General features: G+C 46.2%; 1 protein-coding gene across 1 annotated transcript in view; it reads right to left on the minus strand.

Moving 5' to 3' along the window:
• LOC122365358 (homogentisate 1,2-dioxygenase-like) overlaps positions 1-9845 on the minus strand; it is a 29143-nt gene extending 19298 nt beyond the window's left edge. Inside the window, exons 1-2 of the mRNA XM_043336503.1 lie at positions 9596-9845; positions 5029-5214 (exon numbers count right to left, since the gene is read on the minus strand). Coding sequence (XP_043192438.1) covers positions 5029-5185 — 157 coding nt within the window. The 5' untranslated portion in view covers positions 5186-5214; positions 9596-9845. The remainder of the gene's footprint in view (positions 1-5028; positions 5215-9595) is intronic.
• Positions 9846-16441: the final 6596 nt, after the last annotated feature.

A 16441-nucleotide genomic window follows, 5' to 3' on the forward strand; every position in this document is an offset into this window, starting at 1 on the left:
TCAAAATAAAAGAGTAGGGTAAGGTGCCTAATTAGCGACCCTTTCCGATTTGCGACCTACCTCCCTACATAAAAACTGGCAGGAGAAAACGGGGTAAAAACATCGTCAAAAGGTCAGCCATACTTTGATTATCAAATTAAATTATTTTCCGGTCGTCGATGTTTCTGGTGGGACGTTTCAGGTGAGTTTAAATAAAAATGACGAGTTTCTTATCCAAAACGTGTGTGTTTGGGCCCTCTCTGACGAAAAGCGATGCACATTAGGATGATGCACCTTTTTTATTCTTAATCGACATAATTCCTTTTTTAATTGAGTGCCGTTTTCCCATAGTGAATTGCTCAACTGTGCACAGCATGGCGGTTAAAAATGTGTCGCAACTCATATTTCCTTTTTGCGCCTGACATGGTCGCAAATAGCTCAAGAAGGGAAAGAAAGTGGAAAAGAGAGAAATGAAAATGAGGTGTTGCTGAAGCTTGCAATGTGTGGCAGGGGATGCCAAATGTCGTCACCGACTGCAGGGGTGCGGAATTCAGCGCGGACCTCAAATATCATACAAGATAGCCCGCAAAATTTGGGTTTTCGCCTTCTTTTCGCCTTCGGTGCGTCACGTGATCAATTTTTACTTACGTAAATGTGTTGGATAAACGTTCCTGTTCGAGTGATTGAGTGCTTTGCGTATAGGTTACCTTTTTGAGATCATATTTCATCTTTTCAGGCGTCGCATTGTTTGCCATTTTTAATATGGGGAAACCCGTAGACTTATTAGCGACCGTCCCCGGTCGCTAATCGGGAAGAGTTCCCTATTAGCGTTTTTTGCAATGGTTTGACAAAATGCTCACTACAAATAAGTTAGTGAATATTGGGACAGAAAATGACTATATTTTAATAGAAAAATGAACGATCTCTCCGAAAATCAAGCCAGTAACACAGTGGCATCTACAGAGCGTGAGCAATGACGGTTCAAATTACGGGGGTCGCTAATTAGGCACCTTACCCTATCGACTGAACACAAAGTCACCAGACTTCAATGGTGGTATGTAGTGGGAAAGGCAGTTCTGGTCCTAATTTTTCTCGCTCGTAGCGCTATTGGTTTGGTCTGCAGAAGGGGTGTCCGTCTTACCTACCCTGACCGTCTTACCCCACTTTCTCCTACTTCTTTTAACAGAATCAAGGTAAAAGAGTGAAAGACTATTTGTTTTAAAAAAAAGACAGAAAAATGACTTTCAAGAGCAAAAAAAGTAAGCGAGATGCATTATAAGGACAAAGCGGATTCGCTTACATGTTTTGTTACATCTTGTTCCCCTAAAAAAAAAAAAAAAACTGAAGACGCAAGGCGCGTTTAAAGCAGAGTTTCGGAGTCGTGGTAGCGCTGTTCCGACTCCGACTCCGACTCCGACTCCGGACTCCTGACCGACTCCGACTCCGACTCCGGGTCTGATACGAAGGGCAATGGCGGCCGCCAAGATTTTGCGTGATATGACGCCACGTGCTAGGTCTACGTGCACGGGGAGAACGCTCTTACTCTCCGGTTTCCTTCATGCAGTCACCATTTTTCCCATGTGGACGCAGCTGAATCCACAAGAGGTCAGCGGCCAGCGTGGAAACCCGCCGAGAAGCGCGAGAGGCGGCCGTATCACGAACACGAGCATCGCCATCATGTCGGTCATTCCTGTTTTGATTCTTTTCGGAGCATAAACGAAGAAAGTAAAAATACAGTTGTCATTTAGTCTTTGACTCGTCAATTACTTCAGATAGTGGAAGTTATAACGCGCATCACGCATGCAAAATACTTGGCTACTAAATTATGATATAACTTGAAACTTGTAAGATCCAATGTCTGTCATTCAGAACAAAAACAAGCTGGTACAATTTGTATCGCCGAAAGCAAATTCTACCGCGGGCAACTGGTAAAAAAAACTGAAAAGTCAGATATCACAGATTCTAGTTATTTTCCGGAGTCGGAGTCGAGGCAGATTGACCGACTCCGACTCCGACTCCGACTCCTGACTGCTTGCCACGACTCCGGGCGACTCCGACTCCGACTCCGACTCCGACTCCGAAACCCTGGTTTAAAGTTTCGAAGTTCTTTTAACCCGCGCCCTGCAGAAGCGTGTTTGAACACCCTCGCTGTGGTTTTTAGCACACCTTATCATAATCTGTTCTGCACATGTTGTGAAAATTTCAGACGAAGATCACTCAAGGTCAGGTCACCAGGTCACTTCAGGTGACCGACCACACCTCGTAACAAGTTTCAATGTCCGCCATAGCTACACCAAGTTACCGATCGCTTTGAAGCTTTCAGCGATTGATAAGAGCAACAGTATGCCGCACAAAATGAATATCTCGGATTTTTTATATCGATAACCTAGGGTCAGATCAATTTGCGACCTCTCCATTATAAGTCAATGGAAGAAAAATTGAAGGCGCTTTTTTGACGAACGTTTATCTAAACACTCTCAATCACTGGATTTCAAATAAATATGACACACTGAACATGAAAATAGCACCCGTGACCCCCACCCCCTGTTTATACCCCAGAGTCATCACCTCAGGTCACGAATGGTAGGTATCTTGCAGTTTTCGCGAATAACTTTTGATAGAGTCAAGCTAGAGCGATGAAAAAGCCTTATTTATAGCTGTGTTCAGCTCGACGTTACGGATGGACTGATATGCCATATGACCCTTTCCGGTAAGCTCACGACCTTGACCTGAGGTCAAATTTTCAAGTTGACCTTTCAAGGTCAAATTAAAGTTCATTCGATGCGCTTGACGAGAGGAACATGATGCCGGTAAAAAAGCTCGTGCAAGATTTGAGTCAAAAGGTATTGCAGAAAACTGTTCCCGCAAAAATATCTATTTTGGCAGTTTTTGCCCCCCCCCCCTGCATGCAAAACCGTTGTCGCTAGGTCAAATCTGAGAGAAACACTCAGGAAGTGTTAATAGGGTTATGAAATGCACTTTCCCGGGGCGCTGCAGCTCTATTAGTTTTCGAGTTATGAGTCGGTTTGTTGAAAACTGTCGACATTCGACTTGAAAATCGGCGAAATTTGGCCTTCAATGAACTCTGGTGACCTAACCTTCGACTCGACCTAAAAAGAGACCGAAGAAGTTTCTTCATTATTTTTACGCTCTTTCGAACTCCGCCTACACGGGCCCAGGAGCTGAGTTAGAAGGGGGGGGGGGGTGTTCAAACACCCACCCACTCATCAGGGCGTGGAAATTCAGGATCCCCCTCGATCCTGCCCAGAGGCCAGAGGGGCGCCGGTTAACCCGCGACCCGTTGGGAGGGGGCCCAAGCCCCTCCCCTGTGGGTTTTCGCAGATAACTCAGAAACGGCTGCGAATTTCGACCTGAAACTTTCAGTACTTCTCCGGACATCAATTCTACACATCTCCTGAAAAATTAGATCCCAGGTCATCTCAGGTCACGAGCTATAGAGGTCAAACTGAAGGTAATGTTCAGCGATTTTTTCGTCGAAAAAGTTGTTCACGGAGAAAAATCGCAGAAAATCAGATTTTCTACTTAGCGACTCAAAAATTAGACTGTAGGTATAAAAAGGCATAGCAAACAAAATGGATATATCTAAGTTAAAAAAGTCCCCTAGATCTATGGATTTTCTAACTCAAAACTTAGCTTTCTTGGGATATTTTTGAAATTTGGGGAAATTTTCAAAAACCGGAATATATGTCAGAGAACTCCTTTACGAGCCTTACCCATCCCAAAAATTATCAAAATATCTCTAAAAATGCCAGATATATAGCCATTTGAATGACTGAAAAAGTAGCGACTGTTCTTGTGACGTCACAATATTTTCGATATTTGTTCTTGAAATCAGTCAGGAGTAATATTTATGATACTTATCAACCTCTTCCTGACTTAATATGATCTTTTACGTGAGTAAGGTCAATTTTACGTAAAAAAAATTGTTTTTCGTTGTAAACCGGGACAGTTTGACCTTATTTGACCTTTCTGTGACGTCATAGGTCCAAGAAACATGGTCAAGGAGGTTTCTGTGGTTGCATATATATATATATATATATATATATATATATATATATATATATATATATATATATATATATATATATATATATATATATATATATATATATGGCATGTCTTCATAAAGACTCGAATATTCAGAATTTAACATGCCTTTCCTTACGATTCACGACAGTGTTTTCTGATTGGTCGAGGCTGACCTCTGTTGTGACGTCAGAGGTCATCGTCCACTCAGGTCACTCACATGCCAGATATATCATTTACATCATATCCAGACTCATTTTGGAAACTTAGATGTATTTCTATGACCGACTTCACGTCATTGTAAATGGAACTGATTTGACCTTGTTTGACCTCCATGTGACGTCACAGGTCAAATATCAAGGTCATCGTTATTTCATCTTGTGCATCTCGATGAAATCTTTCGAATACCGTTTGAATTGTTCCGATCCGGCTGTTGCTTCCAGAGATACGACGGGGGGCCCTTTGCCCCCCCCCCCCACAGAACGTGAAACCTGCCAGACCTCAACGGGGCGCGGGTTAATGGAGCTACTTAATGCTTATGCCCCCACACACCCCGCCCTCCCAGCCGGGTGCATGGAAATATGATGGAAAGCAATCCAGAGCTGACAAATTGACCACAGGTGCCGAAAAGACACACCTATACTATAAGGTGTGACAAAAACGACAGCACTATAAATATGCACCGCGCTTTGAAGGACATTGGTCTGGTCATACTTCCTGCATTAAACCTTAATCTTATACTAAGTCCAACTTCAACAGAAAGTTTTGACGGCGCCATTAGGTACCAATAATAAAAGCCTGGTAACTCGGAAGTTGCAGTACTCGGTAAGTGGTGCAGACACGATGACACCGGGTCGGAAGTTGCAGTACTCGGTAAGTGGTGGTGACACGATGACACCGGGTCGGAAGTTGCAGCACTCGGCACCTAGTGGTGACTGGCAACACGATGACACCGGGTCGGCCACCCGGATCCGGCTGGGACTGCCGCCGCTCCCGACTCACCTGTGAAAGCTGTGCCAGAGAGCTGCTCGGCGTAGAGGCCGTACGGACACTTCTGAGGGTTATTCTGACCCTTCGGTAGCGCATCCGGGCACCGCGGGTCACACGTGGCAAACTCGTTCCCAAAGCCACTTTGGTATTGCAACTGGTGCCACGCCATGGCTGCCTCCAGCCCTCCGGCTCGGCTTCCTGAAATTTAAACAGCGGAGACGACGGCCGGAATTGGTCAAAGAAAGTCATGCTGCATATCTTTCAATTCGGCATGTCTATGTATTATATGGTGGCTTTCTCGAGTCGCCAGCTCAACTGGATCGAGAGTCATTGACGAAAACTTCGATTGCATCAAACAACAACCTTAGTGACATCTCATATGACGTCATACAAGGTGAAAATTCGTAAGTTAAGCGTTGAAACTTGCAAGGATCGTAACGAATAGGGAAAGGTGCCTTATCAGCGACCCCCGTAATTTGAACCGTCGACATTGCTCACGCTCTATGGGTGCTAGTATGCATTAGCTATCAGATTGACGGCATACGTCAACAATTACACCTACCCTGATAGAAGACCAGAGGCTCTGGTTAACCAATAACCGTGTCAAAATGAAACTGACTTCAGACATGTAGGGGAGAGTGGGGCAATGGCGGACGGTGGGTAATGCCGGCCACCCATCTCTAGCGAGTACTTTGTCCATCACTAATCAGCTGATGTTGTTTACATTTCAGTTGAGCGCCATTCTAGCACATGGTGCAAGTTTGTCACGGTAGCTCCATTATTTTCATTTTTATAGCGTCAAATGTGTTTTTCGTATCTGATTTTTAATTTTTGTTGCATCTATTTGCTGACTGTGAAATGTGTTAACGCATTTTCAGAAGTGCTGCTTTGCAATGACCTTCAATTAAGCCTTTCTTAGGCGACTGCTGGATGTGAGGCGTTTGCGACGCAATGCCTTTGACTGCTGCCTGCTTTCTTAAAATAAAGCTGACCTCGGGGTAATACCGGACACGTGTCCTCGAATGACTCCACGCGGTTTTGTTTGCAACTTCTGTCGTTAAAGCTCAACGTTTCGGGTTGCTGTGTTTACGGCTGTGTTAGTTTGCTTGCTGTTTACGGTTGTGTTAGTTTGCTGTTCTGTTGGCGCCGCGCTGTTGTGTTGCAGCGAGTGCAGTGTTGTGTTGCAGTGCAGTGCACTGTTAACTGCTGAATACAGTTGTCGTTTCTTAATTCTCACTTAAATTTCCATCGAAAGAACGGTTTAAGGATGAATACCAGTGACGATATTTCGACTTTTTGTGCTATTGCACTTAGTGGCCGGCATTACCCCTCGCTTTTTTGCACCTCCATTTTTCACCACATTTTCGCGTGGGCTCTGAATCTGTCATCAGTGATCTGAGATACTAAAACTGGGTGTTATCCGAAAGCCTATTCCTTTGGCTATAACCACAGTCAAAATCACCATAAAATAGCTTCAAATAGCTAAGCTATTGAGCAAAATGCTTATGGTGTCGCCATTGCCCCACTCTCCCCTATACCGTGTAGGAATTCGGCCCATTATCGTTGAGCAGATAATGCATCGGCCTGAAAAAGTACAGTAACAATACCCAATTTTGGGTTTTTAGTCGGCCGATCCGTGCCCCCCCCCTTGGCCCCCTTCGAAAATCTGTGGCGACGCCCCTGATAGCATGTGAGTTCTGCAATTGCATTAGCTATGGGCACCCCCAGGCCCCAACCATTTTCACAAATTGACACCCCTGGCAAGGAGTATGCTGGTAAATGTCTGACTACCGGTAGTGAGCGCTCGGGTCCGAGAGACGCTCCTCCGTCCGATGCAGCGGTGTGAAGATTCCCGACACAGACGACCTGCGGTTGGTAGGAGGTAGGAGAGACACCGCGACCAGTTGTGAGCGAGTGGGGCGGAGCGTGTGCGGCTGTGTGGGCACGGTTTACTTTGGTTTCTAAATCCTCCCGATAACCTACTTAGTAGATGGATTATAGCCCTTGAGGTCACACGGTTCGTCGGAAGGTCATCTCAGGCTCAAAAGAAACGGTATTCACCATTCGAAAGCTGACGGTGAGCTGAATCCAAAAATGTAATTTTTATCAAAATCGATCGATGGCCTTTTTTGAAAATAGCGGTTTTGTAAAAACTTTATAATTTTTTATTCAACGGGCTGTCCCGGATATTCTTGAAAACATAGACATGTGTTTTTTAGTTCCAGTGAAAGCAGAACGCCAAAAGAACAATATTTAGCGAAGCAATATTTCCAAACATTAATATGCGTCTCCCACAGCCGACAATAAGGCGCAATCACACAGCTCAGTGTCACGATGGACCAAAGTCAGCCACACAGAAGCGTGAAATGACCCTTATCGACTCGCAGACCCGGCGCTCTCGGCCCGCCTGACCGGCCACGGAAAGAGTGTTCGGCTCTCGTTCTACTAAACAAATGTCATATTTGTCAGTTTATCTGTCTACATCGCTATTAAAGTTATTCAGGATACCTGTGAAGAAAATTCATTGTTCTGCTTGATTTACAACATGCTTTAATTTACATTTTTCTTATACATGCTTTGTTCCATCCAGCTGCGCTCAGTGCCCGCGCAGGGGAAGTGAGCGGGGTTTCACCGTCAGAGGCTGTACTGGTGACAGCTGCTCGGCCGTGCGACCGGTCAAAGGTTACCCTGCCCCACCGATCGCTACCCCCACTCCACCCGAGCTGAGGCCGGTACAACCTCTGACATTTCAGCGCGGCCAATTTTCCTTATATGGGCATGATACCAAGCTCAATTGAGCAAAGTAGACATGAACAAATGCAAATTAATGCATGATGTGAAGATGACAGAGCAATGAATCTTCTGCTCATGTATCCTGAATAACTCAAGTACCGACTTGAATCGTTAAACTAACAAATATGACGTCTGTTTAGTAGAACGAAAGCCGAACCTCCTTGCCGTGGCCGGTCAGGCGGGCCGAGAGCGCCGGGTCTGCGAGTCGATAAGGGTCATTTCACGCTTCTGTGTGGCTGACTTTGGTCCATCGTGACACTGAGCTGTGTGATTGCGCCTTATTGTCGGCTGTGGGAGACGCATATTAATATTTGGAAATATTGCTTCCCTAAATATTGTTCTTTTGGCGTTCAGCTTTCACTGGAACTCAAAAATACATGTTTATGTTTTCACGAATGTCCGGGACAGCCCGTTGAATAAAAAATTATGAAGTTTTTACAAAAACGCAATTTTCAAAAAAGGCCATCGATCGATTTTGATAAAAATTACATTTTTGGATTCAGCTCACCGTCAGCTTTCGAATGGTATATATCGTTTCTTTTGAGCCTGAGATGACCTTCCGACGAACCGTGGTCAGGCCCCACGTCAGCAAGCTTTGCTGAAGCGGCTCTTGCAGCGGTAAGTATCAAGATATTCGAGGATTGGTTTTAATGATGGAAATATGGTCCTGTAAAATTAGGAGCAGCTGCACAGTGGACGGGCTAAAATAGGGGAGAGTGGGGTGGGTTGTATCAGTTTTTACTCCGAGACCCATAACCTCGTAACTATCCGTGATAAACTCATTATTTCCATACTATCTCCTTCCTTGATTCTTCTGCTTTTTTGTGCAAAGTAACTTTTCCGCTACCTCTACCAGTTTTTCTTCTACGGTGTGCCGAATAGAACAATGTTTTTGATACAACTTGCCCCATGGCTTGGGTGAGTTGTATCACATGGTGGGGTAATTTGTATCACTAGGTATTTCACGTTTCAGGGAGTGCGCTTGCTACTGGTTTTGAGCATAACAACAACATTAAATGGGGTTGATACAATGTATATGCTCAAAGGCTTCACTTTTATTAGATCAAACTTAGGTCAATGCAATCCGAACGAAACATCGAAACGAACGAAACATCAACAGACTAGACGCAAAAGTGGCCCGTTAAGAGCAAAGAAGCCAACACATTGTGCCAAAATGGAACGAGTATTGACTAGCTACCTACAAACGCGAGCCAGGGCTTAGCTTTCGCGATCAAAAGCAACATACCCATACATACATACATGTTACAACATACCCCACCCGGCTCTGATACAACATGTACCTCGCCGCCATCTTGGAAAAGCATCCTCGTGCTCAAAAACAGCGGACAGCTGGAGAAATCCATTTTCACTCACGCAGCCTTAGAACCTACGATCACCACCGCTACGGAGATCTTTCAAATTCGTGCACATCTAAATGTCCAAAACACACATTTTCTTGCAACTTATTTTTTTAGAATGACATTAAAAAAACATAAAATCGGCTCTCACCTCGAGACGCGTCCACCTAGCCACACGACAGAACAGGGAAAGATGGCGCCCGGAAAACCTCGTCGGCTGGTCGTGTCACGAGCGCCATCAATTGGATAAGTTTCGCACAATTCGCCCTGATACAACTTGGACATGATACAACTCTCCCCGCTCTCCCCTACACAAAAATTATAAAATCCAGCTACGGATTCCAGAATGGACACCTACCACTCGAAACCCATTACCCCGTGGTCTCAAGACCCTAGTACGCTCATTTCGCGGAGCCGGGAGCACTCACCTGAATACGCCTGTCCCGCCTCTAGGCCAGGTCAGAGCCGCCGTGCGCCGCGCGTCAGGGGCTGAGAGCACCACACACCTCCCGGCGCCCCGGCCTCAGCCTCACTGCTTATACGGCCTTGACTTTGCGGGAGCGGGTCGCCCGGTCGGCTGGCTCGAGAGAGGGAGAGCGAGGGAGCCGGCGCCCCGCTCTGGCGCGAGCCGGCGTGACGTCACGCGGCAAGCTTCCCTGGTCGGCCGGTGACCGACCGGGAACTCAGGGCGGCCGTCTTCAGTGACAGCCGACGTTTTGCTCAGCACAAAAAAAGATAAACTTGAACACGGCATATCCTAATTCCTAACACGACTTCTTAGGTGCTCCGCCGCGGTTTTACGGTTGAGAGGGTGAGATTCAACACACCCAGCACGTTGCACAGTGGTGTAGTGTGTATGTACATAGGTATACATAGGTTATAGTCGACTACAGAATAATGTTCCACTCCTCAGAAGCTATCAGTTGACCGGAGCGCTAAAATGTGCCGTTTATCACGCAATTAAGCGTATCGATTGTGAGCATTGGGACAAAGCTATAATTTGTGAACTCAGCCCGTGTGATGCGGCACAGCCTACCACTCCAGGCAAATAATTGCCTGTGAAAAGTGGAACATCATTCTATAGTCGACTAGACTGTACATAGATCGGCATTACGGAAGTGAACTTATTAGGGGGAGGGGTGCGGACCATAGAGATCTTATATTATAAGATCTCTATGGTGCGGACACCCGCAACCCTCCTCTGGTGGCGGAGCTTCTGAACATTACCACGCTCGTAAGTCGAGAGTGAGGCGGTAGCACGGCACCGTCTGAGCTCTTCCCGTCCCCACATCCACCCAGTGGCGGCGGAACACCTTCAATTAGGGGGGGGGGGCACTGCCGACTTTTGGTCCCGTTCTTTCCATGCAACGCCCTAGGGCTTATGTTGAAATGCGTACCTAAATCAAAGGGGCCACGGTGCCCCGGTGCCCTCCCCGTTCCGCCGCCTATATGCATCCACCTGGGAAGGATCGGATCTGACCACGAACGTCATTTCACATGTTGGACGTTCATAATCACAAAAAGACTGAAAACGCGCGGATAATGTGAGCTGACATACGCTGAATAGCAATTCCGGCCAAACATGGCCTCGAGAAAAAGGTCACAGGTCAAAGGTCACTTGGGTCAGGGTCATGAATTAGTAGTAGGTGTAAAATTGATCAACTCGAGGGTACTGAAAGTTTCGTCGCTATCGGCCGCTTTTTGCGCGAGTTTTTCGCGAAAAACCATGGGTGGCTCCATTCGACCCCTCCCCCTACGCATGCGAGGGCTAATATATTCGCGAAAAACCACAGAAGGTTTTTAACCCTCCCCCCACGCTCGACGTGGGTTTAACGATATTCAAAAGTGAGTAGTGAGACGTTCATCCGAAAACGGCACAGTTCTATTCTCTCCCATTTGTTTATTTGTTTATTTATTTCATAACAACCACAGGCCGAGGCCCACATTAAGGCTGCAGTCGCAATAAAATTTCCCATCCCACCCCCTCAGGCATTCAACCCGCTCTGCCCTCCCCCTACACACATACAATCCCCTCCCAGCATACATACACATACATACACCAGACGCGATCACAGAAAGTAAGTAGCAGAGTGCTGGCTGACAGTCGACATCACTCATTAAAAGTGCCCTGACTACTCGCAAAGCGGAGCAGTAGTGCTCTCCAATGACATGACGGCTGGAAGAAGTCGGCCTCCGAATGCTCGTGTAAGAATTTGTTTAGTTGGTTGGGTAGTCGAATAAACAAGCCACACTTCACAGCATTAACTCTACCAAATGGGACATGAAAAAGGCCTGTGTGCCGAGAACGCCTAACCTGAGTGACAAGGCTGAATTTCGCCACCAGCTCGTGGCAGTCAATCCGGCCGCTAAAGATAGAACGCATAAAAGTTATATCAGCCTGTGTCATGCGTGCCTTAATTGACTGACATCTAAAGTGATTTAAAAGGGATTGGTAGTCCAGAGAAGGACACCTACCCTGTGTTTTTGCAGCTAGCCACATAAGAAAGCGGTGATTGAGACGCTCTAGGCGAGCCATGTGGGTTACAGCAGCCCCTGACCATATGACGCTGGCATACTCAATCACCGACCGGACGTGGGCGATATAGGAGTCATCACGGGGCGATGGTCGAACCTAGTTCCGCGCATACATGGCGCGGTCTGCATGCTCCGAATGAGCAAGCCAAGCATGCGGTTCGCCTTCCTGGTCACCTCGTCAACGTGCTGGGCAAAGGTGAGCTTACTGTCTAAAATCACTCCAAGGTCACGGATATGCTCACAACGCTCAAGTTGGTGACTGTCCAGAGTATACGAGTGTATGAATGGAGACTTTCGTAGAGTAAACGTGATGACCTTGCATTTGGATGGATTGAGTTTCAAGCGCCAGAATTTTGACCACTCGCAAAGGCGGTCCAAATCAGCCTGAAGAGAATCAATGTCTTTGTGATTTTTGACGCGGTGAAAAATCTTGACGTCATCAGCGTAGGCAAGACAACCATTGCTGATACATCTCGGAATATCTGCAACATAGCAGCTAAACAGAATCGGGCCCAAAATACTGCCTTCCGGCACCCCGGAGAGCACCGGCAGCCAGTCAGAGCGCTTCCCATCGATAATGACTCGCTGGGAGCGCTGGTGCAGGTAGGACTCAATCCAGCCAAGGGCGGGTCCAGTGATTTTAAAAGAGTGACGAAGTTTGTATATTGACTTTATGCCTACCTAATGGAGAGGTTCTAAACTGTTACTGATCTGACCTTTGGTCACCGATATAAACAGTTGCCCAAAAGTTCTCGCACCATTTTAAGAAAAAGTCCAATAGGTCATCCATTTTATTAGATATCAAACTGAAATTTTCACAGAATGATGACCTCATAGTATCTTCCACACACTCAAGACACATACGCCCCCTGACCCTCCAGAACCCTCTCGAGCCTGTCGCGGTAGCGGCCGGTGACGTGCTTGATGAAGGCCACGTCGATGTGCCTCCAGCTCTTCTTGATGGCCTTCTTCAGACTGTCCATGCTGCTGTGCCTCTCCGCGTTGACCTCCCCGACCATCCGCGACCAGATGGCGTAGTCCAGCGGGTTCAGGTCGGGTGAGAAGGGGGGCCACATGGAAGGTGGCCAGAACTCGACCCCCCTCTGAGGTCAAGAAGGCCTGCGTCGACCTGGCTGTGTGGGAGGGGGCGCCGTCTTGCTGCAAGACATAAGTGCCAGGAGGGTAATTCTTCCTTAGCCAAGGCAAGAAATGCCTTTTCAGCAGGTTCTGGTACACTACGGCGTTGACCTTCTCGTTCTCGGGGATGAAAATCATTGGACACTTCTTGCCATCGCTGGCTACGATGCCGAGGACCATGATCTTCGCAGGGTTCTTGGATACCGAGTTGAACTTGATCTCAGGGCTTACCAAGCTCACGGGAAGGTCAGAGATGTATCTGTCGTTTTGCTTGTTGACCACGGCGTCCATGACGAAGAGCTTCTCGTCTGAGAAAATTCGCACCTTCTTGGAGTTGGCCGAGTTCTTTATCCAGTTTTTCAAGGCCTTTGTACGCTTCAACCTCCTTTCAGCACTTTTACCAACACTCGGCACGTCTCTAATCTTCAAGCTCTTCGACGACAAGTCTTTCTTGATAATCCTTTGGCCCGTCTGGCGGCTGATCCCAAGGGTCCTGGAAACCTTCGAAATCGTGGTCTTTGGGTTCTTGTTGATCACGTTTCGGGCCTTCTTGATGTTCGCCATCGTCCTCACTGACCTAGGCCTTCCACTTCTTGACTATCAAGACTCTGGCCAGCTTTGATCAACCTCTTGACCTTCATAACGGTCGACTTGGACACCTGAAGGTCTCTCACGATGTCGACGACCCTCTTGCCCGCTTGCAGTAACCGATAGATGGCCATACGATTTGCCTCATAACTTTGGTTAGCGGACATATTCAAGCGATCTGCCAACTTTGTTTTGTAGCGTTAATCCAAAGGAACGTTTCATGAAATTTTCAACGTGATCTGCAACAAAAAACATATGATTAAGGGCAATTCATGGCAAGGTGTGAGAACTTTTGGGCAACCGTTTAAAAGTAAACAAGCAAGTACGTTTTGTATTACAGTTTACACATCCGTCGCGCTCATCCGTCGGTGAAAGCTGCAAAGCTGTCGTTCAGTCATGGCTGTGGAGAACATTTGAATTTGCCCATGAGGTTAGGTCTGCCGACATGACTTGGTGACCTATCCTTGAATGAATGACCTCGAGACTTTTACTATATTTACGGAGATGTAGCCTATCAATGTACATTCACACTTCACAGAGATTTTACCTATCAACGTGCCCAATTAAGATATTCGGATAAGGCCGAAGGAGCGTGAAAACGCCTCCCTCGTCCCGGCTTGATTAGAATATTTCGAGAATTTTTAAGGCTAGGAAGCCTAAAGTCAATTCAGTCTCGTGAACTTTTCTATAACTTTACATCTCAATGAGAATATATATTCCCGACCGGGGCTGGGAAAATGCGTTTTATTCACCGAGGTTTTGTGCGGAGGACCGAGTGCCGGTAGGCACGAGGTCCGTAGCAAAAACCGAGGTGAATAAAACCCTAATCCAATATACCCTGAATAAAACTGCATTTTCACAGCCCAAGGTTGGGAAGAGATTTACCACATGCCGTACCGGCGCAACAGTTAGTTTCATATTCATTTGGTATTATATTTTATGTTCTTAATATGGTGTTAATATTCTATTAAAGGGACCCTCCCACCTTAACATTAGTTTTGAGTTGAGATAGCCAAATTGGTGGCCATGGCCTGAAAATACCGGTTTGGGCATTCACAACATCGAAAAATGCTTTAATTCGAAGATATGGAATTTCAAACTTGCAGTTTTCGGATTCTAAGGGGCTAATGCATTGGTATGCCCCCTTAGAATTTGTGACGTCAGCGGAGATCTAACGATTTTTAAATCTTTTACTAAAACGTTTGGCAGCACGCGGTGGTATATGCTGCTTTGCGCGCAACAATTGCCGCACTTTCAAATAAAGTCGCTAGGAACAGCGGAGATCCCAAAAAGTAAACAAAAGTAAAAGTCTAATATCTTGAAAACTGGTGAATATTTTTCGATGAAATTTGGTAGATATTCATTTTTGCTCTTTCTGAACCGAGCGACATCACTTTCATGCCAATTCATTAACTTTTTTGAAGGTGGGAGGGTCCCTTTAATACTATGTTCAATAATTTGTTCATCTCTATCGTCACCGTGATTATTTTTTTTCATTATTGGGCGGCGTTGAGTATGAAAGATGAAATTCCTACTTCCCCCTTATTTAGGGTTTGAAAAAGCTGAGGATGAAGATGGTGAAGCGCCAGAAGTTAGAATAAAGATATGGAGTCCAGCAGGAGTGAGGAAACCGTGAGGAAAACTGAAAATTGGGTGAAACGCTGAATCAAACGCGTCTTGGATCCCAGCTGGAACAATATCAAATGTTTCATTGTGGCACGTTAAGATGCTTCACGCATTTAAAATGATCGTTTTTTGCGTGCATTATGTAGAAATAATTATTATTCCGATTTCCGACCATGTTCTGCAGCAATAAATACATTGGCATTGGAACGATAAACTTGTTTAGTTGAATTACGTTGACAGCAAAAGTAAGTAAACACGCAGTCACTTACTTTTGCTGTTGCTGTTAGTGAACACACAATCCGTAAATATCTTCTTTGAAATTGGTTCTTCCGCTCAGAATATTCAGTAAAATTTTGTCTGGGAAAATCAAAAAGCCCTAGGGCCGAATCGTTTCCCAAATACCTTCAACATTAGCCGAGGCGGGCCGAAGCCATTTCCCAAATGCACGTGCTAATGTTAAAGGGATATCTCGGCATGTGGTAAATGTGGATGTTGCTTATTTTGCGTGATAACTTTCCCTGGTCTGAGTAGTAATAGACAAATATATATATTGAGACGGGTTACACAGCACATTGGGTGGACGCGTTTCGTCTAAATGACTTTTTCGACACCCTCTCGGTGTTTGTATTGTTTTAATTTCCGAGAGGGTGTCGAAAAAGTCATTTACACGAAACGCGTCCACCCAATGTGCTGTGTAACCCGTTTCCCTGGTCTGTTCAGCTCTTACATTCGTGATACCACAAACTACGAGAGACCACAAAATACAAAATATTGTCTTCACTACGATCGATGGTATCGTAAAGGAGCCAACTGAGCCCCTCCGTACTCCGTAGTCATCCACCCGGCACTGGGCGGTGCTGTCCGGCATGTTCCGTAACGAGGATTAAACAAACGAACGAACGAGGCTCAAAACAACCGGAATGGTGCTTTTTAACCGTGATAATATGTGCAGTGGAAGAGCCATCACTTCACGCGGGCGTCCACCGCTGCGGCACCAGTCCAGAGATCAGGCAATCAGTATATGGGTCATCACATGCCAACTCAACCCACTAGAAGTGCAATTTTACACGGCACCCCCTCAACTCTGAATGCCATTTGACAAAAGGTGATCTCGAATGTTAGCAAGGATTCCAAATATCGGGTCGAAATCGTTCTTATGTTAACAGGTTGGTACATGGTAGGTGGATAAAGAAGAAACACCCCGATAACCGGAGAAATGTTCTAATAGCCGCAGGGTAGCACAGACATATCGGATATTCCACAGGGGCGGATCCAGAAAATCTCCAAGGGAGGGGCCATTAGAAACCAGGAGGCCCCCCCCATAATCCCACCTGTTGGAGGCCCCATCTTCCCACTGGTTGGGCCCCCCCCCCAAAAAAAAACTGCGT

Source organism: Amphibalanus amphitrite, unplaced genomic scaffold, assembly GCF_019059575.1.
Source record: "Amphibalanus amphitrite isolate SeventyFive unplaced genomic scaffold, NRLGWU_Aamphi_draft 000734F_arrow, whole genome shotgun sequence".
Taxonomy (NCBI): Eukaryota; Metazoa; Arthropoda; class Thecostraca; order Balanomorpha; family Balanidae; genus Amphibalanus; species Amphibalanus amphitrite.